The sequence below is a fragment of the Astatotilapia calliptera genome, chromosome 16 (assembly GCF_900246225.1).
Source record: "Astatotilapia calliptera chromosome 16, fAstCal1.2, whole genome shotgun sequence".
NCBI lineage: Eukaryota > Metazoa > Chordata > Actinopteri > Cichliformes > Cichlidae > Astatotilapia > Astatotilapia calliptera.
In genome coordinates this window covers 9972985-9996635 of record NC_039317.1, presented here as the reverse complement: position 1 = coordinate 9996635, position 23651 = coordinate 9972985, and the positions used below count along the sequence as shown (strand labels likewise).

Sequence of the window (23651 nt, the reverse complement as noted above, 5' to 3'; positions counted from 1 at the left end):
AACTAAAAGCTCCTGCAAATGCTGCTGAAAGAAAACACAAGTGTTGTAATGAAACCTTGTACCACAATAAAAGACTAATTCACATCTGAATGAGTTTTATTTTTCAGATTCACAGTAGAGTCACTAAAATACAGCAGCAGCGTTACAATCTTAATATTAGTGGAGTATTTTTTAAAATACTCTTGGGGCACTTAGTATCTAAAGTGGCCTTAAATATCTTGCATTATAATTTGGAGTTAGAATAATCAAATTTAGTTGTAAATATAATTCCTAAATACATCTTAACCCGAGCAGATAATGATTAGTTATAGAGAACTGACTGGGAAATACTGTTCCAGTGATACTGGCATTATTGTTAGTTTGAAAATGTAATTATTAAATCCATGAAACATCCCAAGTTGTTCATAAGTATTTCTGGTTAACTCTGGTCCTTCATTACTGAGGCATTCATAATTAGTTACACTTTTTTATGCATCATCATGTAGCAACTCCTCACACAGAGAAGTTACTCAATAACCCCTCGTGACTTCATGATTACCTAACCGTAACTCACCATTTATGTTCCCTCATGTAAAGTGAACTGTGTACAGTAGCTACTAAGCAACTACCCAACATAATATTCACTATTTTTTCCTTAATAGGCAATCACAGACTGCATAACACCCAACAAGTGTTTCACTCATAATGTTCAGACCACATTAATATTCACATCATGTCATTAGGGATGTGTACACCCACTCACAGCTGTGGAGCTGTTACTGACTGAATTTGATGATAATGTTCGGGTAGGGGAAAAAGTGCCTCAAGCTTAATGGCCAGTACATAAAGTTACGCTTTAAATGTGACAATCTGTGTGAGATTGGTTTCTTTTTACTGTTCTGTTCTTTCAGTATAACTTTGCATGTGGTCAGTCTGCACGAAGACTGCAGTCAGAGCCTCCCCTCAGTGGCCACAAACAATAGAAAATAACCCACTCTGTGCTTTCACCAAGGTTTTCTGCATCCATCCCACTTTCGTTTCTTTCACATAAGTCTGCACATCTCTGCTGACTGAACTAAACCTTGTTTCCATGGAGATCTCAGTGCTACACTGAAGCAGAGAGTTCAAAAATACAGGAGAAAAGCTAGAAACTGAAGGAGGAAGAAATGATGAATAGTCACTTTTATGCATTCAGAGTTTGTTATTGCAGTCTTCACTCTCGTCTGCATTTTAGTCCAGTACGGTGTAAGATGGTAAGATTGTTTGCTGAGTTTGCAGTCTTTAGCCCAAACATTGGGGCTGCAGGGCACTGCTCAGTCCACATGTCCAAATATTAGACTTTTACTCTCTATAACTATTTAGACCGCTGTAAATGCAAGAGCACTCAGCTTATGTTGTTAATCTTCACCCAGGGTTTGAACTCCTGACCCAAATCCACAACACCGGCCTCTTACCAAAGAGGTAGCTGTCCTCGCTTGAAGTGATTTTCCTTATCTCATTACACAGACTGACCAGAAACAAAGCCTGCTCCTTTTAGTTGTTGCTGGAGTGAGAAGCGATGTATGATGTGAAATCAGGATTACTATTTATAAAGGATTAATAATAGAAGAATCAGTGATTGCTAACTTTAATCCTTTCCAACATGGGATTTTGGTGCCATTCTCTGTTGTTGTAGACTGGATGATCCAGTTTAACCAAAATAAAAAAGCTAAAAATGTAATAAGAGCTGAGTCAGCACTTCTCTGACAGAGAAGAGTTAACAATATGTAAATCTGTCATGTTCATCAAGATCATAAATAACATAACCTTTTAGGGTTCTTTTTGACTGCATTGCAATGTACAAACATGGACATGGATTGTGCTTTTATTTAGGTTAGATAAACATGCACATACGTCCATGTGTTTCTATTCCAGGTGTTCAGTGGAAAAAAAGTGTGTACCTTTAACTAGCTTCACCCACCATTGTAGTTTATAGCAGAATATGTTTATTTCTTTGTGACTTCATTCACATTGTGCATGCTGGCACCTTTCTGATGGAATCTCTGTTCTCCAGAGCAGTCTCTGGGGATTTAACCTTTATTGAATTACACTCTCCTGCTAATGCGGTTTAGAAACAGGAGTGCTTGAGCTCCAGAGAGAAACTGTGTGCTGGCTCTGCATTTTCTCTTTCTCTGTGTGTGTGTGTGTGTGTGTGTGTGTGTGTGTGTGTGTGTGTGTGTGTGTGTGTGTGTGTGTGTGTGTGTGTGTGTGTGTGTGTGTGTGTGTGTGTGTGTGACCTCTGTCGCTGTCTATGCTGCTTGTTTATCATACTATTAACTGTTTATGGCAGTTGCCTTCTGAGGCACAATAAACTAAAGCTTTTAAATCAATTTGCTGTAGATAATGCAATCAGCCAGGGTCACCCAGAGAGAGGGTGGGTGCTTGTAACCCCAGTGATGAAACTTCAGTCCTGTGATTCACCACCTTTGCTACTCTGGTCTACGTTCTATGATTTCATACTAAATAATACAACAATAATAAATAATAGTCACTTGAGTTGTTTAATTGAAAGGGGACCCATACTTTTCTTTATTCTCTGTCATATATATTATGTTACAACGGTGGATGTCCTTGTTCATATTATACACGGTCAGTGTTTTAATATTCTCTGCGAGCCAACAGATCAGGTTACAAGTTGCTGTTCAAGACACTTTTTCTGCTCTCACATCTCTGTGAATATTCACCACACATGTGGCAGACTAGCCTCCTGCTAACTCCATAGTGTTGTATTTAAACCTGTAAATTTGGCCACAAAAACACTGCTTTCAAGAATAACAAGATATTATAACAAAAAACAAAATAACAAAAAAACATATTTAGTGTGTGTATAAGTCATCCCCACAAGCCAAAACACTAAACACTAAGAAAGTCATTTCTGCTAATCCATCTACTGTTTAAATGTTGTAAGTGTAAATGGAGGGAAAAGGCATTCACAGGGTGGATGAACTGAATACCTGCACGGAGGCCCAGTATAAGAGATGACAACCTGAACCATGAATCATTCAAAGCCCTTGCAGAGTGCAAGAGGAAAAATGCAGGAAGAGTAGGTCCTCTTTAAGCATTACCTAAAGGGGACATACTCTGTTAATACTGAACAGTTCTGCTATTAATGATTAAAATGAAAACATTATTCTGTTTGCAAAAATGTAACTCTTGGAGTGCGTGATCGATATTTCTCCAGTTCTTGTACCACTTGTTCGAAACAGACATAAGTTGTAACTAGCTTATGTCTGTGATAGCCTTCTCCTTTTAGCTCATGAACGGGAATGATGAAGCCTTAAGAAGCAAACATTTTGCTTGAGATAGATTAGAATATGGCTTTTTGTTTCTGACTGCCCAGCACAGATTTCACACTTCTGTAGTGACTTTTCCTGCAGCTCTGAGAACTGTTAAAAATGTGTTTATGGTTAAGGCATCGACTGTGAGGCATGCGGCCCCTACCTCACATCCAGCTGAGACCTTTATTGCATGCCAGTGCCAGCCTCTTTCTCCCTTTGCTTCTGACAACCTCTCTGCTCTTACTGTCTAATAAAGCACTTCACACTCAGATACACCTCAAAAATTCAGCCCCAGGTGAGGTACCCATTGACAAAATCAGGTTGAGTTAGTTTACACTTTTGGAAGAACTGTAGCACCACCCTCGTGCAACACGACTAACCCAAATAAAATAAGGACCAAGTGTAATTAGGGGATTACAGCGGTAATCTTGTAACGTGCCTCCTTCTGTCCTTACCTCGTCTGGCTGCTGTTCTGACATGAATGTGTAAACTTCACTGATTTAAAGAGGACATAAAGCATTCAAGTTTTCTGTGAGGTGGAGAGATAAATTCAGCTGAGTGAGAGAAGACAGTGAGGGCTGGAGCTGCTGACAGAAACAGGATTCATGTAGGAAGGACATCACCACGCTCCTCCTCCACTTTTATCTCCGCACCATCTTCCCCCTCCCCTGTTTATTTCCTTTATGCTCCTGGATCAAGTTTCCTTAGCTTCCTGCTGCCAATTGCACTGGAAAGGATGCATAAACACAATGTGCATGTGACACGCAAGCTTCTCGTGAAAGGAACTGAAACTATGAACACTGAATGTGCTGGGTAATGGGCAACATTAATCAGTAGCAGCACGTTAATACAATTATTTTACCATTACTAGTAAATCCAGTTAGATAAAACAGTCCTTGGAGAATATCGGCTTGTTTGCTTGCTGGAAGGTGGACGGATGCTTGATGAAAAAACAAACAAACAAACAACTAAAATACTTTATTTTACTGATTAATTTGCTCTGTTTAGAGAACAGTGGAACAGCCAAATACATACTGTGTGATCAACTAATAGTGTAACTGTGACACTCGTGACATCCAGTAAAAAGATAAAAAATCCTTTTATTATAGTAGAGCGGAATAATACAGGCAGACGGGAAATAAGGAACAGAAAGATGTGACGTGCAGGAAAGTCGGAAAGTACAGGAGCAAACCTTAATGACTGTTTGGTGGCACGAAGTCCGTGTGAAATGCACACATGATATTGGATCGCCCGACGTTTTTAAAACTTTTTCTTGCATCACATGGGGCCAACTGGAGTGCAGATGTAAACACTGTGCTGTGACCCTCAAATGGTTCTAGTCTTTTGTGTTTTTTAAGCCAGTCAGTTGAACAGACCGACTGTTTTTATTTTGTTTCTGTCAGTTCCAGATTTCATCTTTTCTGTAGCGTCGCACAGATCGCACATGAGCGATGATTCATCAGTGACCAACATGTATAATTGATGCCACAATCCAAAATGAAATCACAGGTTTGAGTATGTTTAGCAGCATTCCACCTGTGGCACATTTACATGTATTCTGATAATGCATATTTCTGTGCCTTTTTCCTGACTGACTGGCACATGCAGGCAGATTTCTCTGTGTGTCTGAGATGATCAAATTAACGAAATTGACTATAAATAAGAGCCATGAATAGGAAAAAAAAGTGTTTGAAGTGGAGTATTTAGTGGACTTTGAAGTATTTGGCTCTGATGGATTACAAAATTTCAGTACCAAAAACACAATTAAAAAATGCTGCTCCCCATGCTACCTGTGAAAGAGCGTGACCACATGACCACCAATGTACACACCCTTCAACTCAGATGAAAACACAACTTCACATCTATGCATGTCAGGTGAAACTGAGAGAACCATCTCATTCTTTATAAGGTGACACAAGTAAATAAGTAATCTAAGCAGTGCTTGTCTTCATTCCAGTCTTCTAATGGTACATTTTTTCAAGAGTACATGTAGAAGTTATACCTTTATATCGGTGCAGAGTTTATGTTATGAGCATAACTCTAACCCTGAACCAAAGAAATTTCCGTGCCTACAACTAGCAGAACAGAAAGTGAAAGGGAAATTAACAGTGGGTTTAACAACATAAAAGTAAACTTCCAACAGTTGCCAGTGTTGTAATGTCTGCACCTCTGTCAGTGTTTCAAATTCAACTATTTGCTTTTGTTGATCTAGTATTGCCATAGCAGGTGCATCAAAGCTACAGCACCCACAACAGCTTCTCACGAAAGAGCAGCATTTGAGAGCTTGAGACTGAGAACGGTTTAATAAAGTAGTCTTAAACTGCCGTCAGCTTATTGATTAAAATAATCAAAGTCTGTGTTCCTAGTCGCTACAGGGGCTAAAGTAGCTGTTGGCATTCTCTATTTACCTTAAAACTATAGACTGTTTGCTCAAGATTAAACCCCACGTCACAGAAAATGTGGCTTGTGGCTGTAGTAGTGTTGGAAACTACTCCGTCGTATGAGTCATGTAATATAAATCCTTATTCAGTGACACACACAATTAGCTTGACAATGACAGGATGTAGTCACTGCTGAAAGCTGCTAGTTCAGGTATATGCTGGCCTCCATTCATGACTCGTTTGTTTTCTTTCCCCATTTGTCCGACACTGTGCCTCTCCTCATCCACCCTTCACATCGGAGTTCTCTCCCTCCCCTTACCTCTTCGTTCTTCTTTCCCTGCTTCCCAAGACCCACAATTCCACCGCCACATCTCCCGCCCACTCTGCGCAACAGGAGTCCAGCTGTGACACACCACAAAGGACTCTATTTTTAGGAGAATTGCATCCACACTGCATACTGTTGTGTTCTCACATAACAGAAACAGCAGAGTATAATTACTCTGATCACCCCCACCAGTCTGTGTGGCTGGAAATAGTTCCTGTATGAAGTTGGAGAGCTGCTCAGTGTATGGTGGAGAGCGGATGACCTTTCAGTGATACATTTACTCAAAGTTAATGAATGACAACTTGTACAAGAGGCGATCACTGTCGTTCTCCTGGGAATGGAAAACATGACACATTTCTATAAGCTTATTAAAATTGAAGAGGAATATAAAGTGTTCTTTCCCACGCTTGTTTTTCTCCCGTCTGGAAAAATTCTCATGGCTGTTTGTATCTGGACAATGCTGGGACCGAAATATGAAATTTTACCATCTGGGTCCTGACACGTCCAGGCAAGGATTCAGTAGCAGGCTGCGTGTATGTATTTTTGTACTGGATCATAGTAACATAGTGTTCTTTGTCAAACGGCCAAGTGCTCTCCCCTGTACCTTTACCTCTGCTGGGTCTGGCGAGGTGAGCCGCAGTTCCTCTTGACCATCTGCCATAACTCCGACCACCCTCAGACAATAACAGGCCGGCAGTTGAAGGAAGGAGAGAAGGAGAGAAAGTGGGTGGAGGAAGGATACACAAATATGTTTGCTTATAATTATAGTCCCACACCTCTAGCTGATGCAAAACGAAAGCTGCAGCTATTTCAGAAAGGAAACTGTAAATAATCTCTTGGTATAAATAGCTCATTACTCAGACGAGCTTCTTAAAGTCAGCAAAACCATTCAGAAATGATTGTGTGTGAGGTTTTACCACCAGTAAGGTTCGGCATTGATGTTTTGGATGTATTTTGAATAGTTTCAAGCTAAAATAAACAGATTGGGAAACACCATCTTGACATTTTTAAGAACATATCACAAACTAGTTGAGATATCAGGTTCGACTCGTGCGTGGAGGGAATTTGACTTCTTGATGGAGTTATGCAATCTCACACTGCTCTGTTTTCCTCTCTGCTTTACCAAGAAAACAATAACAAAGGAGGATTGTCTCAGTTTTCTTTTGGTCCCCCAAAGTGATTGCTGAAAAGATGCTGGTAGATGCTGTGGACTCGTGGTATCAAAAGAGACCTCAGCCATCAGACGCTTGTGGAGTTTTTGTGGGTTTTTTAAACATTTTAAGGCCTGATTGACTCTGAAAGACACTGCCAATATAACTCTAGCTTCCAGCAGTACTCTCCTCATTCAAATATCCAATGTTGTGATTATGTAAAAGTCTGGTTCAGTGTAATAGCAGCCCTTTTGAAACAGTAATCTCCTGGAAAAATCAAGATACTTGGGCAATTCGGTTTTTTTCGCTTTTAAATGGCTCAACCTCTTGGCTATTTTTTCAAACCCCTACCTGGAAAACATCCCAGATTCTTTCAGTAACAGCTCTACAGCTGAACAGCTTCAGGCTACATGGTTAAAAACACTTTCTGAAGAACAATAAGTCCACTTGTCCTTATCACCAGGCCAATTGCAGGGACTAAAAAATTCCCTCAAAAATTCTCCCCAATCAAGCAAATCACAATAAAGCTGCATCCAAATTCACACAAGCGTATGAAGTTTTCTTTGCTCATGCATCATTAGCCGCTCTTTACAATGCCAGGATCCCCACACTCGCTAGTGAGAATGTAACCAAATTTGGTTGTTTGCTACTACATGTGAGAAAAGACAACTGTAGAACATATCCTGACCTGATCCTTGCAGAAATGCTCAAAGTGACATTTATTTGTAAAATGTGGACTACAGCTAGATTTATTTTAGTTTTCATGTCAGTCTTTCTACTTAAAATGTAATTTAGGCTTCAATTACAGGATATTTTATATTCATTTCCATATATTTATACAGAGTTACAATAGTGGATGCTGATAAACATGTGCAAATTTATACTGGGCACCTGTACCTGTGAGCCAAAAGTGCCAAATGCTAAATCCTCCACATCAGACAGATCTTTCCTCTGGACTTGTATGTCTGTGCGATAGCTCGCCCTGTCTAAGGCCCCAACCTCTTGCTGTTTAGACCTTTCTGCTATTGAGAGCAGCAAATCAGAAGAGAGCTATCGTAAAGTTAGGAGGAAGGGAACTAAACCAGCTATTTTCAAAGAGAGAGTAAACTGTAGGACTGCATCAAGTCCCAATATAAGATATATTTTGCAAAGCTCCTCTAATAGATTCCAAGAATACAAATATGAAGCGGGTAATATGTGTGATAGTTGTCCTTTTTTTCTCCTTTTTTCTCATCTTTTCAGTTTAGATGTTTTCATGTCATTAGAGAAAAAATAAGGTTTTCTCAAAAATTCCCCAGAATCAGCATTTCACATGCGTCGTTGTTTAAAATGACTTTTCTGTGGCTTCGTACTGACTGCACAGCAGAGAAAATAGTGCAGCACAGCAGCAACAATTCTCACTGCCCGTTTCTTGGCAAAGCAATGCCATCCCATCCCAGAATGCACTGTAGCTGTGTTATGTAAGAGGCTGTTCTAGTCTATTCTTAGCTCTACCTCACTGAGAAAGTAACAGTGCTGGTTGCCTGAGAGTCAAAAGCGCATAGAGATCTGATGAGGCGGGAATCATCAGTGAGGTGAGAACCAGCACAGTGGGCTATTTTGCCATCAGGCTCTCACACTGGGACACTGGCAGGACGGCATGCCCATTTTTGGTATTTGGAGGAAGTAGAGGTGTAGAGGTGGGCATACGAGCGAGCGGATTTTATTTTTAATACTAGAACAGGAAAGAGATGTATAAATAGTGCTGTTTTAAAAATAGGACACGTCACATTGACAATTTCTAGCTCTTCAAATCTAGCAGGAGACATCTAGGCTGCAACTTTCCTCACAAACCAAATATACACTACAATATGTTCATGTTTACATCCAGACTTCTAGTTAATTCCCATCTGCTGTGCGGCCACTGTTTCACCAGCCCCTGCTTCTTGATCCCCTAGTCTCCAACTGTGCCATTTTTTTCTCGATGGATGTCGAATCCTATTATAATTATTTCCAGGAAAGCTTTGCAGAAGCAGAGCGATGTATGCAGCGAGCATGTGTCTGGGCCTGTGTAGCAGCATGTAGTCACAGGATGATGTAGGATCACGAACATGTGGTCGGGGCCACAGCTGTCATTTAGAGTACTGGGATTTTGTCCTGAGAATGTTTTCTGGGAATTAAGCGTTCTGTAGTGAGACAGATAAATTTGTACTGGATTTGAACTGTAAATAATTTTTTTTGTAAGTGGTAGAATAAAGAAGAATGTATTATATGTCCAACGTGTTATACCAAAACCTTTACATGCTTGCAAAAGGTGAGCTTAGTAAAGAATGACAGGCTGAAGACCAAACCACTGTGAGACATGAGGGGAGTCCATTTTTCCAACTGTTTCTATATTTAACATTGTGTAACATCATATAATTGCATTTGCAATGAAGCAGTGAGAAGGACAACTCAATTTCACACAGTGCAGATTGTAGTAGAAGTTAATATTGCCATTAACTGTAGACATTTTATAGACATATTTAAGAAATATCTAGAATTTAACAATGTATTTATTAGGAAGTAAGTACATTCAGAGATGTTAAGAGGGTTGATTGCAATGATAATCTCTCACTTTTTTACAGCTTGGAACATTCAGTAGCCAAGTACCGCTTAGCTTCCATAAAGGTTTGTAAAGGGCAAACACACAAAACGTATCAGGTGAACAGATTTTTCCTTCAAATACAGTTTTTCTGCTTTGGGCGGCTAAAGAAATAAACCCCTGCCTGCTCTGCTACAACTTCGAGATGATAATTTGAGACTTTGTCATGTATTTATTGGTATTGTTTAAAGAGAGATGTGTGGTGGTGACAGCTGACGTGGCTTATATGTGTCTACTACTCGTTCTTTTTCTGCATCTAAATCTGTATTTGTCACCATAGATGTTCCAGCTGTATTAGTGTACTAGCTAACTCTGCAGAACTTCTATTCTATGCACTCTAGCATCAATAAAAACAGTTAGCCATCACCACACTTTCAATCACTGCATGTACTTGGTATTACACCCATGTATGTGTCAAAGCCAACACCAAAGCTGTGTAATATCCCCCAAAGCCACAGCTACGCTCAGACTCATGAAGTCAATGAGACGGCTGGCCCTTTCAGTATGCTTTTTGTTTGTAAACTGATCTGTTTACTTCTTGTTAGATTGCTTTTTGAATAAACATAGCAAAACAGGCAACTGTATCTGCGAGACCTCATTAACAGTGCAGTCACTGAACTGAATCCCTTGACCAGTTCAGTAACTTTTGGAGCATTTTAATGTAATTATCTGACAAATAACATGGACTGCTGTGTGGTCCACTGCCTCCAGTTGTTTTGGTGTTATTTTCCACTAATTAGCCAATATGTGTGTCTGTGCACTGTACCCATACAGTTTAAGGATGCAGCTATGAGTGGAGGTTTCTGATAGTTCAGTCACATCAGAGTAAAAATGGGATAGTAACTTCTATCCGGTTGTTCAGTGATGACGCGACGAATCCTACTTCCGGGTCTAAAGTAGTCTGCATTTTAATATGGCTTTTGTGTTGTTAACATGTTTAATGTTATGTATTTTCTTCTATTTGATCTCAAAAAGCTCCTAAAACAGTCAGTGATCACTGTTGACCTCCCTCGGCTTTTATTACCACTAATCATTTATTTAAGCTCAGTTTTTAAAACCTTAGGATGTAACTACAGCCCAGCCCATGCAGCAGTATATGAATGACTAACCTCGTATTGTGGATGGATTATCTCAGTTGTTCTCCTGGCTGAAGTTTGGTCCTTTTACAGCATCCTGCCATGCGATTACATTTGTTCCTGACCACCGAGAACACTCACGTTAACTTTTATCGAGTGGAAAAAAAGTTAGCTTGTTTATATTATGCTAACATAGCTGTGTCGCTAGCGGTCACGTAGCACATCATTATATACCAGCTAGCCAAACTTCAGTAACCCTACAAACGTCACTGCTGTTTAGTTTTCTGTCTTCATTTATGCTGGAAGTGATAGCAGAGCTGTACGTTTTAATTTGTTTCCAAAACCCCGCAGTCAGGACATGCTATATTGTATTTAGATAGAAGCTAGCGAGCTAACTTCCTGCTAACTTCTAACTCCGTTAAATGTCATAAATTCCGTTTTCATGGATGCCTGGATGTTAAACTCAATTGTTACACCTGGTAGAGCAGAACGCTGATCATTTTATTAAAGATGAAAGACTTTAGACAGTTTTTCAACTCTCAGTAATGCCACGGTGATCGTTTGATATATGGACCTGCAGCGGAGTTTAGACCCAGACACGGCTAGTGACGTCAGACTGAACAACCGGATGCAAAGAGGTAAAAAAAAAAAAAAAAAAAAGCAAAACAAAACAAGTATTTTTTCATATTCAGCAAGTAGTTGTGGCAACCATCTGCTCACACAGAAGTTTAGCATTCAACACTCTCTGCCTCTGGACTTTCAGTCAATTCCACTATTTATGGAGGAATTTACGAATTTCTGTTTCAAACCCATCACCGTATTATCTCAGATGGCATGTAATTGCCAACTGGACTCCATTCAATCGCAGACTGATACTGACTGATGTTCTGTCTCTGTCTTGTCACACGCCAGTGTGTGTGAGCAGACTTGTATTCGTAAGGTTTCTCCATGTAAGTGTCTAATAGTGGGTGTGGGGAGCCATAGCCCTGCCCTCCAGGACATGAAGCAGGCATGGAGGAGATCTAGAGGCCCACCAGGGGCCTGGTGGTGGGGGGGTTGGTTCAACCAGCAGCCACAGTGCAGAAGCCACAGGGGGCCGCAGCCACAAGCCCCCAGGATCCTCCGGCTTCCGACTACAACAGAGCGGACTGAGCCCCCGGCCCTGAGACACGAGATCCAAGTGCCCTCCACACCCTGGAAGGGGCCCGACACAGAGAACCACTAATGCACCGGCGAGCTAGTTTCGTTCTTAAAGATGTTGATGTAGCAAGCAGACACATTTTGTTTGCTAATTAGTGCCAGTAACAGACTAATAAAACCCTCAAATTAAGCACAAAATTCCCCCCCCCCCCCCCCTCCACAGACACACACAGACACTTTGCAGCCGAAATTTCCTAATTTTAACATAAATATCTTTAAAATTTTTATATTAACACACATATTTGCACGTAATGAACATAATGAAAGACTCACTTCTTTTCCTCACATGAATTTCACAAATGCATTTACAGGCAGGCTTTTAATCCTTACCGGGACTCACAAAACTGAAATACAGTCTTTGAGTAATTTCTAAATGTGCACTCTTTACTCTGCTCTGACATTTTCTTTTGAATTGTCCTCTTAAATATTAAAGAGTACCAGTGAGTCAGCACAGACGTTTTCCCCGATAAACTCTTATAATCATCATCGTCGTCGTCGTCTTTGGAGCACTTTGCAAATACCACACATGCACCAACACATGGGAGTGCTTGCATTACTCAGCAGGTATTCTAATTTCACCAAAGAACTGGTAACTATTCTTTTTTTTAAGTAGATGCAAAAAGCAAGATGAGAAATGTTGCAAAACCAGTTCCAGTCCACAGTGCAGCTTTTTACCCTCAAACTGTAAATCTATATTAGCAATTAATAAGATCCATAAGATTTGTTACTAGAATATTTTTAATGACTTATCAGGTCTTTTCCTTCATCTGTGATATATTCATGATCTAATGTCATTACTGACAGGTTAATGAAAATCAAAAATGATACAAAGAAAATTTCATTAGACAATTTTTATGTTATTTCTACAAAATGATTTATTTTCAATACTGCTAGAAACCTAAGTTTTAGATGATGAACTAGTGACTCCAAAATCCTTCAGTCAACATGACAATTCAAATGAAGTCATCAGTAGACAGGTTACATACTGCACCACCTTCTTTCGTAAAATCTTCCACACATGAAATTTTATGAGACTTGTTTTGGGTCCTGTGGCCTTTTGCCAAGCCCATTTCCTCTTCAGAGCAAAGAAGAAACACGAGCACTTCCTGTTTGTATTTTGAAATAAAACCAGCAGGGTCAACATTGTTCAGACCGTATCAGACAGACAGAGCCCTAACAGTTTCAGCTTTGTAGGCTGGCTGCAGGAGTGAGATGCTCGGAGAACGGTTCGACGCGCTCTGTGGGTGCTGTTGGCAGACATTTGTTCTTCACTCGTGCACAGAAGCAAACTTTGCTGGAGCCTTCACATCAAACATTATTTATCTACTCTCTTTGTACTTTGATTTTTTGTACCTTTTCCCCACCATTAACATTTGGAATATTCAACCTTTGCAGATATTTAGCGGAGGCTTCGACTGACATTAAGCTGTTGAGTCAGTGCAACAGCATAAAGGCACTCAGGAGAAACCCAGTGCCTTTTGTATGCATGAGCAATGACTGCAGCGTGCTCAGGTGTTCAGCTGGCACCTGCCTGCCTGCCTGAATAAAGTTAATCAACTCTGAGCGCACCACACTAGCCTGCATGATTAGCCACGGAGGTTACAGAAGGTGGGATATGACTCAATGCAGAGTCTATTTTTTGTGCCCAAACCACACTATCCACTTTCCATTATCATTATTATTATTATTGTTATTAAGTATAAACACAAAATAAATAAAAGTCAAAGTTCTTCAGCTTGGTTCTTGTTCCTCTGTGATCTGTAAGCCGCCTCAGTTTATTAGTGCAGACAAAATTGCCACCAGCACAAATTCTGCTGTAGCGCCTCACAAATTATCACACTGACTGTGAACACAAATCATTCATTTCACAACAATTTGTAAAACATGCAAAATTGCTGCCAGGCCACTCGGATGCATAATTCCCCCTATCCCAGTGGATCCTTTAAAAGCTATGTGAAGTGAAAGTGAAATGTCAAATGACATCATCAATGACCTTTAAGATCATGTCTGTAAATATTGACTGTAAGGCCTCGCACCTGTCGAGCACAGTGAGAACAGAAAAGGGAAAAGCCCGGCAGAAGGTTTGATGAAGAGCCACGGCCTGCTAAAGCGTTCACAGTCTCAGAAGTGACAGGGCGCACTTTGTGTAGCGCATTATTTAACCAGGTCTGCTTGTTTTTGCTGTCACGTGTCTAATGTTTGGGAGAGACACAGTGAAAGGAATAGAATAATCCTTTAATTGTCCCACAAGGGGAAATTTGGTTGTAACAGCAGCCAGAAAGACACATATAAAAACAAACAGGACACAGAACAGACACATACACCATTTTTTTCTTACATATTTACATTAAGGACAATGGTTACTATAAACAGAGTACTGTAAGCAAGGATAAGAGTGTGTGGACTGTTAATTGCGTGTGCCAGCTCTGACCCTACTGTAGTGACGATTTTGTCAAACTGTGAACAACGATGAACTGATCAGAGATGATGACTGAGGTTCCTCGAGCTACCCTTGAGACCAAATCTGAGTCAATCCCTGGATTCTCATGTTTATGTTTATTTTATATACATTAACACTTACACTCACAATGCATGTCTGTATTAGCCATACAGGTTCATTTTAATCCACAGTAGGTAGGAACAACACATTTGTTTTCTAAAACTGACATGACTGTAGCTCAGAAGGTAGAGCAGGTCATCTACTGATCTGAAGGTTGGTGGTTCGATCCCTGGCTCCTCCAGTCTTCATATCAAGTATCCTTGGGCAAGGTGCTAACCCCAAGTTGCTCTCCAATGCATCCATTGGAGTGCGAATGTACTTCGAAAGCACTATTTATAGAGAACGTGCTTGGGTGAATGTGGCATGTTGTAAAGAGCACTTTGAGTACTACGAAAAGTGCTATATAAGAATCAGTCCATTTACTTTAGATATCAAAACAATAAATACACAAGAAAAAGACTACAAAGAAGTGCTGGTGCAGAGCATTTCCATCATGTGACTCAACTCTTACAGGATGTATTTTACCACTGAGAGTCTCCCACGTCATCAGGAGCAATGTAAGTCCAGTGATGGACACCAGTTCCCGGTGCCTCTAATGCCTTTAATGTGTATTTATTTTTTTCTGGTATCATAAAAAGCTTATAGACATAAATGATTACAAGGGTTATCGCACTAGCTAGGCTGCAACTTCACTGGATGTTATGAATAATTTACTGTTATGAATAATAACAAACGGGCAGTATCCTGTGCAGCATTACAGGAAAGATACTGTGGAAACTTCCCTTTCAGTGGATCCACACGCTGCTAACTACTCTTGGCTATTTTTCTGGGGGCTTTTTTTTTCCCACCAGCCCAAAAAAACATACCAACCACACCAACTGTGCAGCAGCAGCATTAATGTTCTAATTTAATCAGATGCTTGCCCGTTTTTGAAGTTTCTTGAAGTTTAAATAGCCTGCATAAACAGCCTTAGTGCTGCTATGACTACTGTCTTGAAAAGACATGCCAATGTTACCAAATATAGCTTGAAAAGATTTGAATGAATTCTGATAAAACTTTGTAGGGGTGTAGAGTGGGCTCATGTTAACAACCCATTAAAATTTGGCTTACATCAACAAAGGTCTTCAAGGTCAACGTAATGATATATTTGCTTATAACCTAGAAACTATGATCCTTTCAACTGTGCTTTGTACATTGTCAACATATAAAAAGTGCCATCTAAGGATTTAAAATATCATTTGACCTCTGAACTCCCCTTTAAGGTCTGTAGATCAATCTGGTCAAAGTGATAATAAAGCCACACAAAGGTATTTAAAACTATGTGTCTTAATACCAGACAGGGAACGATGTATGAGGATTCTAAATATCACATTATAGTTTGCATTTGATCTCTAGTAACACTGTTCCATTTCACATCTGCCTTTGTCTTTATTTCTCCATCTAATTAAAAAATAACTCTTCTCAAAATGATGTCCAGTATATTCAAATCGATTTCAACAGGGCAAATAACAAAAGCTTGCCCTTTGGTTCTTACTGCACTACAAATGTCTTAAATTGTGCTTAAAAAGATCAAAGAAAACAAGATGACTCTATAGGAAATACAATACCTCTGCCATAAAAGTCAATACTGCCCAGAGAGTGAGCTGAGGTTTGGGCTCCAAGTGCTTCTTCTTTAAGGTTTGAGTAAGGCAAGAATTTTTGTTTCTTATTCTTCCAACCCAAAGTTGTGGGGACCGTTTTGTTTTTTTGTTTTTTTTTTTCTAGTTTGAAGTCATTTCATGATAAATTAAATGGCAAAATCCCTGCTGCCATAGAAACTGTACATGTAACTTTACTAGCGCTGTCTGTTTTATTAGAACAAATAACTTCAGTTATATCTGGCCAGGGTGAGCTGGAAGCATGCTAGGTGGTAGCATAGCTGTGTATGAAAGTTGCTATCCGGTCTTTAAGTGATGACGTGATGAACCCTGCTTCCAGGTCCAAACTATTTTGTGTTTATTAAGGCTGTTTTGTTTTTAACGTGTTTTAATGCTTTGTATCTTGCAGTGATCACCGTCGGCCTCTCTTGGTTTTATTACCACTGTTCATTGTAAAGCTCAGTTTTTAAAACCTTACGATGTAACTACAGCCCAGCCCATGCAGCAGTAAATTAATGACGTATTGTGGATGGATTATTTCAGTTGTTCTTCTGACTGAAGTTTGGTCTGTTTACAGCGTCCTGCTATGCGATTGCATTTGTCCCTGACCACCGGGAACCCTCACATTAACTGTTATCAAGTGGAAAAAAGTTAGCGTTCATCCTCCAGCTTCACTGTGTTAATGTGTTTATATTATGCTAATCATAGCTATGTCTTCTCTTCCTTAGTTCCCTTGAAAACAAGCAGTTGTGAGGTGATACTCACTGTTATGTCAAAAAACACAGTAAAGCAAAGTTTAGTCATTTGACACCTTCAACTATAATATCATACATGCTGCCTGGAGTCCTAGTTGTAGCATTAAGATTGGCTGGAAGCGAAGGTCTTCATTCAGTCACAGTAGGTGGAAAAAGTCGTTCTTAAAGTCCTGAAGAAGTAAATATATTGAAAATTGGATTAAAAAATAAAATTTCACATTTAATCAAAAAATCCTGCTAAAAGTCTTTAAAAGATACAAATATATCTGACACTACCATTTGTGTTTGATGGGGCCAAGTTGGAAGCATCATTTCCAGAGATTAAATCCAGGTCTTTGCAGTGAAGAACAATTGCTTTTTCTCACTACTGTGGCACCCCAAGCAGTTACCTTGAGTCACTTGAGAAATTTGACCTTGGCCTCAAATGGAACACATTTGTATTCCAAAGCGGCAAAAAATGTGTATTTTCTTTGTAAATTCCAAAATCATGCCACAGTTTCCATGTCTCTAATACTCTCTCTGTGACCATTCAGACTTTAGTGACCAACTGCTGGAGGTGGTTGGCTTGGAGGGGGCTATAGAGATGGGGCAGATCTACACTGGGCTGAAGAGCGCAGGACGCAGGCTGGCTCAGTGCACCAATGTCACCATCAGGTCAGCACCCCCATCTCCCTGCTGTTCCTCACATCTTCTTGCCCACTTTGAACGATCCTCTTCCCTTCTGTCACCTTCTGTACTCCGTTCTCCATCCTGCCTTTGTCTCGTGTCACTACCCCTGCCTGTCTTTATCTTCCTTCTGATCAACCAACTGGAAGCTGTACTTGGTGCACCAATTGCATCCATCTCCTATACATGCAGGATAAAAAATGTATTCCTTGCGAGTGTTTTTGTGCATTTTAAAATCCCTGCAGTGTCCAAACAATAACATGCCTGCAGCTAATAAATAATATATTCCAAATGCATGTCGTGCTAAGAGTGTTGTTGGAGCTCTGGGCTGACTCGCAGGCTGACAAATGGGCTGTAGTTTGGAGTTCTCATAGCTAGATTTGGGTTTCCTTGCAGGTTTTCCAATTACGGAGAAAAATGAAGATGCTACACTAGTGAACCCTTATTCTTCTTTGTGTATTTATAGAGAACCTTGAGGCTGTTCAGCTGATGTCTCATGGTGGGGAAGATATTATCTCAGACTGATGAATGTTAATTGTGGTTCTGAATTATGTAAATGCCATCTGCCCATATCCATGTGAGTCTGTGCAGACTCATGTCATGTGTGGCCTATAATTAATGATCGAGCTGATTTTTCCCGCAAACAAAAACATTATTTGTTTGTGCAAACAATCTTTGACGCACTGTTGCTGCACAAAAAACACAGTTTGTCATTCTTATTAACCCTCTGATGTCAAAGTCATCATCAGTGAAGGCCTTAACCTATCATTACATATCAAAATATGTCATTTAAAAAAATTATTCCAAAAAAAAGATGTAAATGCACCTAACTTACTGTTCAATAACTGTTAGAAGTCAGTGCAGTAAAGAATTAACTGGATATGATTCGGTGCAAATTCAAATACACTTAGTAGTCTACACAGCACTCAGTGCTGTGAGTGTTCAGTGAGAGGGTAAAAGTGCCATAAATGTGAGTCCATTTACTGAAATTGTATTGTGGATTGCTTTTTGGTTTTACACTTTATTTTATCCAAAGAATGATCTCGTCGCTTGGCCCATTTAACATGCCTAGTGTGCCAGTTACTGCAGCAAAGAAGTGACATTACAAGTTGTTCTCTCACTTGTTCAATAAACCACCACTAATATTTTCCTAGACCAGAATTAAAGGGGCATTCATCCCAGTCATTCTCCCACACTGTGTTTCTCCAGTCACAGAGGCATGCCTGAAAGTCCTAAACCAACTCTGTGTGTGTGTGTGTGTGTGTGTGTGTGTGTGTGTGTGTGTGTGTGTGTGTACAGTAGTTGTGTGAGTTTAAAGAGTGGGAGTTTGTCTGGGAAAGGGTCTCATGGGAACAGAGGGTGCAGTGTCTCACCCTGTCCTAGGACAGTGTTAACAGGCCTCAGAGGTGTGTGTGACCCTCATAACCCCCAACCCCACCCTGCCCTCTCGTCTTCCACTCTCACTGTCTCTGCCCTCTGCCCACTCTTTCTTGTTCTTCATCCCTCTGATGTCTCTTCACAGGACGTCCCGACGGCTACCAATGCAGATTGATGGTGAGCCCTGGATGCAGCCTCCCTGCACGGTGAGACTGAACACCACTACACCACAGTGTGCCAGCACTACAGTTTAAATCAATCACTAGAATTAAGATTTAAACTGCACTTGCTCAGGCCCACGTTCCATATGACGTAAAGTACTATAGGCATGAATGATGCCTTGATGGAAGACTGTTGCTTTATTCTTCGTCAAATTTCATTTTTTAGAAAAGTCATTGCTCAGATTTGTTCAGACAACTGTCTGGTTTAAATGACTGCTCTTATACACTTCATTACTAATTTGCTAATAGTACAGTAATATTCTATATTTGTAAATGAGCCCACCTGAGAATTTCCTCACAGGCTTCAATGAGACGGGTAAGGAACAAATCAGCCATTCACAAAATTTTCACAACAATCTAGCGAAGACAATATTATTTTTGGTCTATTTTGCTGTTGTGTAGACTTGTGCATGTGTCAAACTAAATCAAACAACAACAGCAATAGAGTACATACCACCTTCAATATGTGGGTCCATGGTTGACAACTGGTACAGTGTTCCAAGGTTTGAAAGCCTCATCTTTAGTTCTCCAAATACACATATGGCTAAATCTTTGTCTTATCTGATGTAAAACACGGTTCACTGTGGACAGTGATGCTAGTGTCCCAGCAGTTTCCAGTTCATGGCAGGCCTGAGCCTTGGTGCTTTCTGGAGGGAGAAACACAGCCCAGCCCCCAATGACAGAGTTTGTACCTGGCAGGCGCAGCAGGCATAGCGCAGTTATTTTGTGGATCTGTGACTGTTCTGGTCGGGCCTCGTGCCAGTCAGGTGACCCGCAAAGACACAAAGCATGACAATAACCTAACTGCTGTGGTGGGAATGAAGTTAGAGCAAGTGTGGTTGGTGAACCAGCCCACGTTCTAGTGAGGTGATAAAACCAGTTTAAATGTGTGTTTGAAATCATTGTTCTGTCAAAACACCCAGTTGTGTCCAAGTTTCAGCTGCCAAGCTGCTGAACCGAGGTGGATTTGAAGAATTTGGAGGTAGTCCTCCTTCTTCATTACTTTGTGCAATGTACTAGTACCACTGGCAGCAAAACCGTTCCAAACCACCTTCACCATTACTTATTCAAATTTACCTCATCAATGTGGCCAAATGGCTAAATCTTTGTCTCGTCTGACGTAAAACTCGCTTCACTGTGGACGGTGATGCAAGTGTTCCAGCAGCTTTCAGGTCATGGCATTTTTGAGCCTCGGTGTTTCCTGGCTTGTTCCTCTAGATCATCTGAGGGTGACGGTTCAATCAAAGTGGTGACAATTCTAAATAACTTGTACTTAAATACAATTTGATCTGATGTTAATCAAATCTGGAGTTGGTAATAAATGGCTCCAAGAGAGCTTTCTAACTTGTGGAATTCTACAATAGTTCTTCCATCTTCACTGAGTTCCTTGGAGTTTCCCATCGTCCCATTGATTGGTCAAATCCAAATCTTTCTTATGCTGTGGCCAAACAGAATCAAGTTAAAACATACTGCAGAACCACTAATTAAACTATCTGAGTGTATAATTCTGTCTTTCTGAACTTCTGACTGCAATTCCAAAATTCCAGGTGAGAATGTGTTGGTTGAACTGACTTTATCATGTTCACACTAAACACTACACCAGATTTGACTTTCACTGTGTTTCTCTGGATGTAGTTTAGGGTCTTTTAAAGATTCTCTGGTATCTCAGTGAGCAGGCATTTATCCCTAAAACTGATAAAGTAAACTTGCCGTGTAACAGTTCTGTCCACTTCCTCCTCTGCTTACACCCAATCTCCACCACTGTCGTGCCATCAAACATCCCAGCAAGAGGAAGTAAATTACTGTCAATTCATTCTCTCAGCATTTCAAACATTTTCATTTTATTTCTTAGCAGACCTTCAGAGAAGGGAAAAATACAGAGCTTTGTTGTGTTATATGAGTTATTTGCAAGGTCACAGTAATTTGTCTGTCAAACCAGATAAATCCTGGTAAACAAATCAAAGACATTCACCTCCGTATAGATTATAATTTCTTTCTCTGTGATTTTTGCAGGTCAGGATCACGCACAAGAACCAGGTGCCCATTTTACTGGGCCCACCTCAAAAGACGCCTTTCTTCTTCTTCAAGAAACGCAACCGGAGCCGTGATTAGAACATAGGCATTTACACAAATGAAAAAAACAGACACACACACACATATACAGTACATATATACACACACGCCCACTGTACAGGCAGCAAAATGGGCCAACTGGTACACTGCACACAGTTTGAACACAGGAATAAAATACGGACAAGTGGAAAATTCCTCATGTTGGGATGCCTACAGACAATTGATTCCCAAAGTAACCTGTACTGATGGCTAACAAAACAAGAGGACTCTCAGTATATAGTACCGACCTACTCCTGTGTAACAATCATCCTCCAAGTCTTGTCTCAAACTTTTAAATATGGGTTTAGTCTCAGCCACTTTTACAATTTCTAAGACTCTCAGTCTAAACCACCCCCTGCTCAACAAACTCAGCCATATACCAGTACTGCACTGCCTCCTAAACACAACTTTGGCTGCTGGGATTTCTGCACAGCTCAGAAAAGAAATAAAGGAAGTAATTGTGTGGGGATGGAGGGTGTAAAGGAACCAGCTGGTATGATGAGAAAAACTACTACAGTGAAAAACAGGGTTAAAGTGAGAATGGTATGGCAGTAGCTGTGGCTGTTTACAAGGTCAGTGAGTAAATAGAGTAAGATCCACCTCTTTGTTATGAATAATGAAACAGCGGTTGCTTGTAAGAGCTCGCACTCCAGGATGTCCCCACAGACTAGCAACACAGTACAGCCAAGGAAAGGAGAGGAGTGGAAAGCCTCATTCATTATTGACTTATTTTGTTTGTGGATTGTTCGCATTGAGGCGTAACAGTGGTCTGGAATAGGTGGAAACATGCAGGGAGCTCAGCCTCTTAGCATGACTGGCCTACAAACAAAAACCCCACAGTATTCGCAGATGTGCAGACGATCTGGAAGTAGACTTCAGGCTGTCTCCATATAAACCAACTAGAGACTAGACTAAAAGTAGAGCTTAGAGACACTCTAGTTCATCTTTGCTTTCTCAGAGAGCTCATTTGTCATCTGTGGCTGCACACCATCACTACGATAAAGATCAAATCAACAGCAGCCACTGTGCATGCTTCTAGAGGACTGGGATAAATCCCCTCAAGGGCATAAGAGCAGGGCCCCTGGGGTTTTTATTTACCAGAGCATTGACAAGAGGACTAAATTTATCCTTCTATTTCAGGGAGTGTCTATCTCTCCTTCACTGAAACCTTACCCTTAATAACATGTCAAACATCAATTCACAATGTCAAGTGAGCTGTCAGAGTGCATATCCCAGTGCCAGTAGGGCACTACTGCAAGGTGCCATGTGGTGCGATTCATCATTTGTCAAAACAGAAGGCCGTGTGCCTGAGACGATGGAGTTCATTGTTTAAAGAATGTAACCATATTACTGTTCCAACAAATACGGCAAAGTATATTATAATTTATGTGCAGACAAACTATATGTATATTTCTGGAAAGTAGGTGTAGGTCATGTATACAATACACACAAATGTGTTTTTAATATATCACTGTTAATAATGTGGAATTTTTAGCTTAGAGGGGCTCAGATCAGTGTTCTTCACCATGCAGAGCTGCTGCAGTTGTTCTCTGAAGACAGTTTTCTACACTGATGCAGATCGTTACATTTGAATCTACTGTCCTGTCGCCTTCACTTCCTAGGTGGTCTTGTACACAGTGAGTAAGGAACAGGGAAAAATTTCGATTTTGCACCATTCATGGCAAAACGATCTCATGGTTCAAATACTTAGTTTGCAGAGCTTTTACAATAATCTTATATCAACAGCCGTGCAATGAAAGCTGATTGCATATCAGAGTAAGATAAGATAACCTTTATTAGTCCCACGCATGGGAAATTTGTTTTGTTACAGCAGTGGACAGTGCAAAGTTACATAGAAAAAATAGAGAAAAACACTGGAATAAGATATCAATAAGATACTATAGATCAATAAATCTAAATGAATAATGTGAGCTTATGGCCGATATATTGACAGAAGCAAATAAATCAAAAGAAACTGTAGTATATAGAAGATGAATGTAGCCTCTGGGTCTGACAAGTGAAGTCAATGCCGAAGTGCCTTAAACCTGAATTTGGTATGGTGTCCAGCAGGGGGCGACTCCTCTGGCTTAAAAAGACTTCTGGAAGAAGTCTATGAGAAAACTGCCCTCAGTCCCCGTGATTTGTGACAAGAGATAACCTTTTCCTGATGACGTTATGGTCACAGTTGACAGACAAAAGTCTTTTTAAATACACCATGATGTTCATTTTGTAATTTGTTTCTCATTAGAGTAAAAAAGAACATGTGAATAACAAATTGGATTGCAGCTCGGCTGCTCGTTCAGATCCACCCTTTGCCTTCACTTCCTGATT

General features: G+C 40.3%; 1 protein-coding gene across 4 annotated transcripts in view; it reads left to right on the top strand.

Annotated features, from left to right (window-relative positions):
* The window catches only part of dgkg (diacylglycerol kinase, gamma), a 161611-nt gene extending 138464 nt beyond the window's left edge, over positions 1–23147 (top strand). For all 4 annotated transcript variants that reach the window (XM_026145634.1, XM_026145635.1, XM_026145632.1 and 1 more), the window contains 3 exons: positions 17478–17598; positions 19133–19193; positions 21222–23147. In XM_026145634.1, the coding sequence (XP_026001419.1) occupies positions 17478–17598; positions 19133–19193; positions 21222–21320 (281 nt within the window). In that variant the 3' untranslated portion in view covers positions 21321–23147. The remainder of the gene's footprint in view (positions 1–17477; positions 17599–19132; positions 19194–21221) is intronic.
* The last annotated feature ends 504 nt before the right edge of the window (positions 23148–23651 follow it).